The following is a 10,837-nucleotide window of genomic DNA, read 5'->3' on the forward strand; positions in this document are numbered from 1 at the left end:
GTTCGAGTAGGCAACTTTATCAATAACAAATTAAGGCCTATGTTTTTTATTTCTTTTGCCCCAACTCCATGTGAATGAAAGTTCTTTGCAATCGACTATTAGATTCGTAATCAGGTTCGGAGGAATTAAATTGAGAAAGAATTGAATTGATGAGTTGGACTGAAGAGGACTTGGAATCCAATTTCTCATTAAAGTTGTTTACTAAACTATATGGAATTGGATTTAGAGTGAAAAGTCTATATCTTACTAGTAAGTTAGAGTGAAAAGTCTATATCCTTATTTTGTGTGGACCTCGTTTACTTTTTGTTATTCTATTTGTAGTAAACACATGAGTAATCCGTAATTCGAATTCAACTCTTTATTTTAATTCTCATCACAAATTAATAAAGATGTCACGAGAGTAATACAATTAATCTTGTTGAAGCATGGGGTGCAATTTTATCCAACCCATAAAAGACAGAGCACATGCCAATTGCCAACCCAACAAAATCAACCAATACATTACAAAAGATCTAGTTTTATTATAATAAACTAAGCATGTGACAAAAAAAATTTGACCTCTCATCCCAAAATCATATTCTCTTTGCCTTCTTGTTCTTCCATGGTGTCACAAAGCGTTCCTCCCCTTGTGTCTGGCAAACAAGCCACAAAAAACCCAGAAAAAAATATAGCCAACCCAAAAACTCCATAAGAAAGAAACCCATTGTTGCTCCCTACAGAAACCAGTATTGAACTGAACACAGCACTCAGCACATAAGATTGCCTCAGCAGAGATGTAGCAGAATTTCTCACACAAGTTGGAAACAACTCAACTGTAAACATGGAGATCAAATTCCATGCTGTTCTTGAACAGAAGAAAGAAGCCAATTCCAGCCCAATTCTAATACCCTTTTGCCCATTTCCAACAATTGCACACAAAATGCCACATATCCCACTTACCAAACAAAATGCAAGCACTGAATATTTCCTGCTCCATCTTTCTAAAATGATGCAAGTGATTGGATATGAAGGTATTTCTAGCAAAGCATTGAACATGACACTTAGATAAATATTGAAGCCTAAATTTCCAACTCCTAATGGCATGCCATAATAAACCATTCCAATGCCAAAACCAAGTACCATAACTGTTAGTGTTCTCTTCATAGCCCATCTTTTGGCAAACAAGTCCTTCATTGACTTGTATGGGTGATTTTTAGTCTTTGAAGTTTCCTCCACCCCCTCAGATGGCATGCCTGTTGAGACCAACAACAATTTCAACTCACTTGGGTAGTTTGGTGCTGAAGATTTTTCCAGTATTGCTATGGCTTCTTCCACAAAACCATGCATATAAAGCCATCTTGGAGACTCAGTTACAAAGAATTGAAGCAATATGCAGTAAAGAATTGCAGGAATTGAAGTGCACAAATACAGAGCTCTCCATGAGTTATCTCTGTTAACATAAGCAATCAATGGCAATGACAAAAACCCCAGAGTGAAAAAAAAGAACTGCATAATTCCCAATCTAGGCCTCCATTTTTTTCCAACTTTTTCCATCAACAACACAAGAACACATGTACTGATTGACGAGCGGCCGAACCCGCTAACAAATCTCACTGCAGAGTAAACCCAAATGTTTGGGGAGAAGATGGTAAGAAAAGAAGCTAAAGACATTGTGATGCTTGAGATCAAGAGCAGCTTCTTGCGGCCAAGTGAAGAGTCAGCTAGAGTGCCTAGAAGGAACCCACCAACCACACCACCCAAGAAATAAGATGAGGCAGGGATGCCTCTGATGAAAGAGCTTGAACATTGCAGGTCCCAATCAGATATGATTGTGAGGGAGGAAATTGCATCCCAGGACCAATCAGAGCTGGGAAGATCACAGATGCTGGAGCTTGTGGTGCATGATGATGATGATGATGTGGTGGCAGTGGAGCAGTGCCATGAAGGCACAGCATCTGTGTAGACACTGATGAATGTTTGTTGGCCATCAAAAAGTGAAGCCAAAGAGACAAGGATGGCTTGCAAGAACTGCTTCCACCCAAAACTTGATTGACTCTGCTCAATTATTTGATCCAAGGAGTCAAGGAGATTGTTTCTTAGAGTTTCTTGGTCTTCCATGTTTGATGGAGGCACAGAATAGGGGTTGAATCAACAATGGGATATATAAATTGTAGTTGTTAGCTAACATATAAGAATATTTCTGTGTAGTGGATTTGACAGCTGGGTGGAGGCAAAACATCTACTTGTCGTTTTCCATGTAGTCATTTGTTTTCATAGACATAAGGTGTGCACTATATAAAATATCTAAGCTTATTAGCGATTTCTACTTACCTGCAAATTAGTTTGTGTATTTTATCATACTGTCATTTGCAAGAACGAAATGATCCAAACACTAACGGTGAACTTTCACTTTCATATATTTAAGTTTCTTATCTTGTACCTTGTCAAAAATTAGAAAACTAAAACAAACATTGGTTGTCGGTACACATGACAGAGTAATACAATTTAAGGATTAATCCAAGAAAGAGGCCCGAGGGGTTTGTGTCACAAGGGATGTGGATGGCAAAGTGCCTTAACATTTACAAGTTGTGAGGGCAGAGTTCGAGTCTTTCTGTGTCCCTTGGGTTAACAAAAAGGCAAAGATTATGTAAAAACAAAATGAGGGAAAGATGTATTTGTCCTTGATGGTGCACTTTTCCGAAAATTCTAACCATGGCCCCCATTTGTAGAGAATAACTTACATGGAATATCACGTCATATCGAGAAGTTAGAAACACGTAAAAAGAGGTGATTGAGTCGGAATAGCACCGTAGTGGCACCCCGGTATAGCTAACCCAACCCAAAGAAACGGTGAATTCTATACGGCACCCATTGATGTACTCAATGCACCCAGTATACAAAGAAATTGCTAAAAATCCCAACTTTATCTCAGTGCACTCAAAATTCCATAAATCCCAACTTTACAGAGAGCTGAAAGAAGATTGAGTCCAAAAAAAAAAAAAAAAAAAGAGAGCTGAAAGAAGAGAAACCGGCCAGCCACGGCATCACAAAGCTTAGACCGGTTGGTCGAAAAACTCTCTTCTTCTACGCTGTCTCTAAATTTGAGTCCATATCCGCCGTCGGCTTCAGAGATGAATTGCAGCTCTCAGAATTTGTCATATGGGACTATAAGCTTTGCTTTCTTCTGTTCTTCTGTGGAAAAGGAATGGACTTGCCTCCCAAAGTGTGGCCCTTGCGGATTTCCTTCAACCCAAAATAAAAAATTTCAAGATTTCCACATTCAACCCAAAATGTGGCCATCAATTGCAGCTCTTTGATTCTTTTCCGGTATGTCACAGTCTTGTTCTAGTAATTAATTTATTCTTGTGTAAACTTAGCACTGTGATTTCATTTAAATTATCAATTTGTAGCAGCATAGTCTGCAATGTGCTAAGCTTCCCTTGATGATGAGTAAGGCATGGAGTGGTGAGAAAATTGTTAGTCACAGAATTTTTGGTTTTTGGTTTTGAAAATGGCAGTGATAGAAAATTGGGTGTATGGATTGTTGTCAATAAAACATTGCTTCTAGGAGAAATTCAAAGAAAAAAAATAAAGTAAACAAGAAGATGACAGGGAAAACACAACGTAGGTGTATTTGGACCATTTAATGTCATATCATTAGCTAGGAACTAGAAACTATACTGGCTTGGCTTCAATTGGTTTAAGCTGGGCTAATGCTATCTTGAACAAAACAATTAGTCATTCATCCGTATCAACTATTGTAAACAGAATTTTTTTGTTTTTTTTTTGTGTGGAGATTACTGTAAAGAGATACTCATCAACATTATCTCAACATAATGCATTGATCATAGTCATTTATAATAGCCCGTTGTGCTGATTATATGTGCTTAATTAGGGTGAGCAATACCCTACAAAACAAAGCAATTCACTAGCAGTGCTGCAGTATAATGTCATACACTAATATTGATCTGCTCTTCATTCTCCTAGCGCTCTTGCTCATCCATGCTGTCACGGAGAGCCACGCCTTTTGTTTCTGGCAACGCAAACACAAACACCCCACAACAAATAATCACAACCCCGAAAACTCCATACGACAAAAACTGACTGTAATTCCTCCCAGCTGAAATCAACACTGGCCTAAAAATGGCCCCCAAGCACCAGCCCTTGCCTCACCATGGGCGTGGTTGAGTTCCTCACACACGTCAGAAATGGCTCCAATGTGTAAATCATTAAGATGGAAAACACTGTGTTGGCACTGAAAAACGACCCTATTTGCAAGGCCTTCTATTTGGAGCTAACCACCACACACATTATGCTGCAAACCCCACTTATCATTATAAATGTTAGCAATGAGCTCTTTCTGTTCCGTTGTCCTATGAAAAATAAAGTGAGAGCGAAGGAGGGTATCTCAGACATTGCATTGAATGTCAGAGTAAGGTACATATATATTGAATCCAAAGTTCCCAACCCCCAAAACGCATGTCGTAGTAAACCATTCCAACCCCAAAACCAACTGCCATCAGTGCAAGTGTTCGACGAAATGCCCATTTTTTCTCAAACATGTTCTTCAATGATGAGAATAGATCCACTTCAGCCGATTCCTCCAAGAGCGCCAGGATGCAAGATACGTACAAGTTCAAGCTGTCAATAAATTAGAAATGAATCTAAACTACACATTCAGAAAAGAATCAAACTTACGTTGTGAGACTGTGAATTTGTGCACATTGGACTCGCAACATTTGGGCTAGAAAGAAAATTTTGTGCACATTGGAACACTCAAATTTGTGCACAGCATATGTATAGACACTCTGATGAATGTTTGTTGGCCATCAAAGAGTGAGGCCAAAGAGACAAGGATGGCTTGCAAGAACTTCTTCCACCCAAAACTTGATTCACTCTGCTAAATTATTTGATCCAAGGAGTGAAGAAGATTGTTTCTTAGAGTTTCCTGGTCTTCCATGTTTGATGGAGGCAGAAGAGGAGTTGGATCAGCCACATGGGATATTTAAATCATAGTTGCTAGCTAACATATAAGAATAGTTCCATATAGTCTTTCTTTTCTTTTTTTTGGTGGTGAAAATAGTCATTTGTTTTCAAAGACATAAGATGTGCACTTTCTGCCCAAAAACAAAGGGGTGTGCACTTTATAAAATATCTAAGCTTATTAGCGATTTATACTTACCTGCAAATTAAGATTATAGTTTGCATATTATGTTAAATTGTGATTTGCAAGAATGAAATGAGCCAATCACTAACTGCGCACTTTCACTTTCAATATTTAAGTTTCTTATCTTGTCCCTTGCGATAAATTAAAATAAACATTGGTTGTCAGTCCACATCACAGAGTAATACAATTTAATGATTAATCAAAGAAGGCGGCCAAGTGGATGTCACAAGGGATGTGATGGCAACGTGCCTGAACGTTTCCAAGTAGTGAGGGCAGAGTTAAAGTCTGGGTTAACAAAAAGGAAAATATCATAGAAGAGAAATTTAGGTTCCCCTTAGAGAAAGAATAGTACTGGTGATTAGCCCCCATTGTACCCACCCAAAAAAAAAAAAAAAAAAAAACAGAACAGTACTGGTGATGACTAAGGTATGGTTTGGTGAGAAAATTAATAACCAAGACCAAGTTCATATGATTAGCTGGGGAGCTGAAAGATAACTTGTCCACCACACTGCGATTTTTCAACAACCTCTATCTTTTTCTCTCTCTCTCTCTCTCTCTCCCATTATTGACCTTCCTAAAACCACTTCTACACTAATCCCATACCTTGTTTTTAATGTTTTCAATCTAGGTGGGATGGAAATCAGATAATTCAAGAAAGAAAAAAAGCAAAGGACCGGTCCTGGAAGGTTTATTTTTTCTTTTCCTCTGTAAATTTCCTTCGATTTCTCAGTAACCAAACAGAGGTATTAGTCTTCTCTGTCTCAAAGTAATCTTGACAGGCCGTTGAGTTTCAGGGATGAGGTTGCACAACAGCAATGTCTATGATGAGCCCATAAAGGTATTGATCACTCAAAACTTGATCATAAGTTCATAACCATAGGTAGACATAGACAAGCTAGCCAAAAAAAATTATTGCATATTTCTTGATTGGTAGCGTTAATTTTGAATTGAATTTATAATTAGCTAGTTTCTTCTTTAGGGTACTTCAGAATCAGTAGAGTGGATATTTTTAGTCACTAGCCTTGGCCTAGAGATGTTGTCAGCTGCTTTTGATCAGGCTTCCTCCCCGACAAAACCGCACTATGCGCTATTTGGTGTGCTGTTGGCTACTGCAGCTTTACTTATTTCCATCTGGGAGCTAATTTATAATGGTAGAAAGGAAAGAGTTGTGCTAAGGAGATGGGGAAGGCTCTGGTGGTTTTATTATCCACCTCCTCGGAACGCATTTTTCAGTACTCTTCCTGACATTTATGGACTAGTTGGCGGCATCTCGCAGTGCATTTGCTCTGTAGTTCAGTACATGTACTACCTTCGGCATGCCGATAATCCTATCAAAGTATCCATTTTGCCTGCCATATTTCTTAGGTGCTTAGGTGGTTCAAAACTAAATAGGAATCAGCGGAACATGAACACCATCGAACATAAGATGTTTAGGAAAAGGCAACTCTTGCACAGTGAGTCTATCTAAATATGTGGTGAGCAAATCCAACCAGGAAACTAGAGTTTCTTTTAGACAGGGGAAGCAAATATTGCATCGACACATTTTGAGATAAAATCTCACACCTGGACGAGTTCATGTGTGTTATGAACAAATAAAATACTGAGAATTAAAATGGGATCCTGTGAATGACAATTTTCTAGCTAGGTAAATCCATGCGAATTATCTTTGATATAATGCAGAGTTAAGGAGGTTGTTCCTCATGAGTGTCTGGATCTTCCACATTGGATGGAGGCAAAACCGGGTTTGGATCATCAACCATGGTCGGTTTTGATCATCAACCATGGTATTCTTACTTTAAAATGTTTACAACTCAAAGATGTACATGTCTTTTCCAGATAGTCACTAGCAAAGGTGCCCGTGTGCAATGCTGCGGGTATTAAAACCCTATAATATATATAAAAAGTTGAAAAAAGGGATAGGAAACACAATGTTATTTACATGTGAAAGTTTAAGTTACAAAAGATAGATTAGTAACATGTTATGTATGCGAAGTAGTGTTTAAAAACCTATTACTGCTGTTGCAATAGATAGATAGATAAATAACATGTTTTATACGCTAAGATATACACTGATTGGTGGCAGAACTTCTCTCTTCATTGGTTCTTGGTTTTTCATATGTTTTCATGAGCTAATAAACTTTTTTTTGCAATCGAATTGTAGTTGAAGACAACCATGAGAAAAAGAAACTGTCCCCAAATTCAACACAATGAACTATCACTTAATATAGAGAAATTGAGTGGGGAAAGAAACTATGAACAATGAAAAACTATGTGAGTATTGCCTTATTTAAACAGAAATGGAAGCAAAAGTTTATACTCTGCAGCCACCAAAAGAGTATATATCCTAAACCCTTTCAGTAAATTCCTTATATGTACCAGATTTCAACCATCTTTACCAAATGCACAAATGGGTAGCCCCAAATCCCAGTTGTCAAGTCTCAAAGGAAGGCAAACAATGCAAAACCAAATAAAACAGCATCTGGGTAAGACATTCATACCAAAATTCCAAGTTAGATCAAATTTGTAGAATAATGTTAGATCAAATTTGTAGAATAATGTTTTTAGGGTCTTTGATTATTAGTGGAGGAGAAATGATAATTGCATGCTATCATGATGTAAAGCGTTTAACAACAGAGGTTTAAATTGTTGTTTAACATTTTAGTAGAAACATAAACACTTGTTCAACAGAATAGAATGAATGGGCATGATGGGGCATTTCCAAATGGGTTAACTTTTTCCTACAATTTGCTTCTACCTGTTTATTTAAACAATTTCTTGAAGGATCCAAGCCAATGTGGGCATTTGTGTTATAAACAAAGGAAATACGTACTGAGAATTGCATTGCGGTCCTGTGCAGGACAAGTTTTTAGCTAGGTAAGTTTTTCCCTCTTGTAGATCCATGTTAATTAACTTTCATATATGCAGGCTTATAAATGTCATCAAGAAGGAAGGCTCTTGGACTTGGTTGACAAAAGTTTGTATACTTACCATACAAAACAGAAGCCTTCACCATCTTAAATTTAGCAGTGAAGTGCACCAGTATATCCCCTACTCTCAGGCCTACAATGTCTGAAACAAATGTATCATATCAATGTCTCATAACTATGTATCTACCTTAACGACAACATCCCGTACATCATAATTGTCACACTCTAGAAAATGTTGCCTCATAACCGATCTAAGGGTAGATACATAGTTATGAGACATCGAACTTATACATTTGTTTCAATCATATCCCCATAGTTAGCATTAGTCGTTCTCAATTTGTTGCCATTATACTAGCACCCTTAACATTCTAAGCATGCTTTAGTTTGTTCATTTTTTCTCAGTTCTGTGTTTTTTTACCTTTCAACCTTGATAAACCCTTTCTCAAGGCAAAATGTTGCACCGAAACTGTGAAATTTGTACCGGGAGGCCATGGATAAATGTTTACCGTCCATCAAAGGCTTTCAAAGAGACAAGGATGGCTTGGCAGAAGTGCTTCCACCCAAAACTAAAGTTTCAGGCTCCATTATTTCATCTGATTGAAGGGCGTTTTCTCAGAGTATCTGTATCTCCATATTGGATGGAGGCACAAGCGGGTTTGGATCAGCCATGGGATACTGCTAGTACATATACTAAAATTTTCGGCTTGCACATTAAAATGTTTAGAACTCAAAGATCTACTTTGTCTTTCCAAGATGGTCATTGATTCTTTCTTGACACAAAGTACGGACTTTTTGTTAAACTAAGTTATCTGTTGGCCTGTCCTGTTTGTTAGTACATTGTTACTTTCAATGACTATGCTGGCTTGGCTTCAATTGGTCTAAACTGGACTAATACTATTCTAAACAATTTATATCTGTCGTTCACCGAGCACAAAAGAGTGAACATGGAGAAACATATTGTAATAAAGAGATACTCATCAACATTAATTCAACACAATGCTTAACTGGTGATCAATAGCCTACAAAACAAAGCAATTCTCTAGGAGTTTTTAATGTCAAATACTAGTATTGATCTGGTCTGTAACCTCCTTGCGCTCTTGCTCATCCATGGTGTCACAGAGAGCCACGCCTTTTGTTTCCGGCAACGGAAACACAAACACCCCACAACAAATAATCACAACCCCAAAAACTCCATATGAAAAAAACTCATTGTAATTTCTCCCAGCTGAAATCAACACCGGACTAAAAATGGCCCCAATCACCAGCCCTTGCCTCACCATGGACGTGGCTGAGTTCCTCACACACGTCGGAAATAGCTCCAATGTGTAAATCATTAAGATGGAAAAAGCTGTGTTGGCGCTGAAAAACGACACTATTTCCAACCCTATCTGCATCCATTTGGAGCTAACTACCGCACACATTATGCTACAAACCCCACTTGTCATCATAAATGTTAGCAATGAGCTCTTTCTGTTCCATTTTCCTATGAAAAATAAAGTGAGAGCGAAGGAAGGTATCTCAGACATTGCATTCAATGTCAGACTAAGGTAGATATTGAATCCCAAGTTCCCAACCCCCAATGGCATGCCGTAGTAAACCATTCCTACCCCAAAACCAACTGACATCAGGGCAAGTGTTCGACGAAATGCCCACTTTTTCTCAAACAAGTTCTTCACTGACGAGAATAGATCTACTTCAGCCGATTCCTCCAAGAGTGGGATGCTGGATAAGTACAGGTTCAAGCTGTGAAAAAAATTAGAAAGCACATATGTAGTCATGAATCTAAACCGCACATTCAGAAAATAATCAAACTTATGTTGTGAGACTGCGAATCTGTGAACATGGACACAACCTTAAAGTTAGAAAGAAAAAATATATATTTATTGTATAAGTATCTTATGTTGCCAAACCTGCTATGATTCCAATGTCCAAGTCTTCCTAGTGTAGCCACGGCCTCATCTTTACGACCCCGAGTGAACAGCCATTTGGGAGACTCACTCACAAACAAAAAGACTAACACACAATACAAGATGCCAGGAACTGAAGTCCACATATATAATGTTCTCCATGAGGAGTGTCTGTTAACGTAAGCTATACCTGGTAGTGACAAGAACCCAAATGTGAAGCAAAAGAACCCGGCAATCCCAATTCGACCACGCCATTTTCTGCTCACGATTTCGGTGGATAGAACCAGTGCACAGGCACCGATAGAAGCACGCCCGAATCCGCTGATAAATCTCAACCCGGCATATACAAAAACGTTTGTTGAAAACGCGGTTATGAGTGAAGCCACGCACATGGTGAAGCACGAGAGGAAGAGCAAGTTCCTTCGGCCAAGTGATGAGTCAGCGAGTGTTGCCAAAATGAACCCCCCCAGTAAGCAACCAAAGAAGAAAGCTGAGGCCGGCAGGCCTGAGATTAGGGACGAGGCACATTGAATGTTGAAGTCTGAGATGATGGTGGTGGAAGAAGGTCTGTCCCAAGCCCATGCGGAGGTGGAGAGGTCGCAGATGTTGGAGGTTGAACGACATGTCGTGTTGGGATATTCGGTGCAGTGCCATGTTGGTTCCGCGTCTGTGTAGACGGTTATGAAGGTTTGTTGGCCATCAAAGAACCATGACAAGGAGACCACGATGGCTTGGAGCAACTGTGGCCAGGCCGAGTTGGTTGTGACTCGTTCGATGACTGAGTCGAGCGATATTGGGGGAGTGGAGATGGGGTCGGAGGAGGTTGAGTGAGGCAAGAGTGGAGTTGGATCTGCCAT

At 38.9% G+C, this 10,837-nt stretch overlaps 2 protein-coding genes and 1 long non-coding RNA gene across 5 annotated transcripts; 1 reads left to right on the plus strand and 2 right to left on the minus strand.

The window, feature by feature from the left end:
* LOC18778369 (organic cation/carnitine transporter 2) lies at nucleotides 341-2,116 on the minus strand. Its single transcript, XM_007211417.2, has one exon. It carries the CDS (start codon nucleotides 2,095-2,097, stop codon nucleotides 562-564), a length of 1,536 nt encoding a protein of 511 aa, XP_007211479.2. The 5' UTR covers nucleotides 2,098-2,116; the 3' UTR covers nucleotides 341-561.
* Nucleotides 5,214-8,946, plus strand: LOC109949017. 3 transcript variants are annotated; one of them, XR_002271510.1, is made up of 3 exons: nucleotides 5,214-5,984; nucleotides 6,126-7,629; nucleotides 8,072-8,946. It is a non-coding gene; the product is annotated as an uncharacterized LOC109949017 (long non-coding RNA). The 3 variants fall into 3 exon arrangements; XR_002271511.1 differs by having other exon boundaries at nucleotides 6,126-7,417; nucleotides 7,526-8,946; XR_002271509.1 differs by having other exon boundaries at nucleotides 6,126-8,946.
* LOC18781497 (organic cation/carnitine transporter 3) lies at nucleotides 9,031-10,837 on the minus strand. The gene is made up of 2 exons (XM_007212798.2): nucleotides 9,984-10,837; nucleotides 9,031-9,816 (listed from the first exon to the last, which is right to left on the minus strand). Exons 1-2 carry the CDS (start codon nucleotides 10,835-10,837, stop codon nucleotides 9,129-9,131), a joined length of 1,542 nt encoding a protein of 513 aa, XP_007212860.2. The 3' UTR covers nucleotides 9,031-9,128.

This window comes from Prunus persica, chromosome G4 (assembly GCF_000346465.2).
Source record: "Prunus persica cultivar Lovell chromosome G4, Prunus_persica_NCBIv2, whole genome shotgun sequence".
Lineage (NCBI taxonomy): Eukaryota > Viridiplantae > Streptophyta > Magnoliopsida > Rosales > Rosaceae > Prunus > Prunus persica.

Coding starts and splice junctions, on each gene's coding strand:
- LOC18778369 (XM_007211417.2), bottom strand. CDS start 2,097: ATGGAAGACCAAGAAACTCTAAGAAACAATCTCCTTGACTCCTTGGAT.
- LOC18781497 (XM_007212798.2), bottom strand. CDS start 10,837: ATGGCAGATCCAACTCCACTCTTGCCTCACTCAACCTCCTCCGACCCC. Junction 9,817..9,983: donor GGACATTGGAATCATAGCAG/GTTTGGCAACAT, acceptor TTTTTTTCACAG/CTTGAACCTGTACTTATCCA.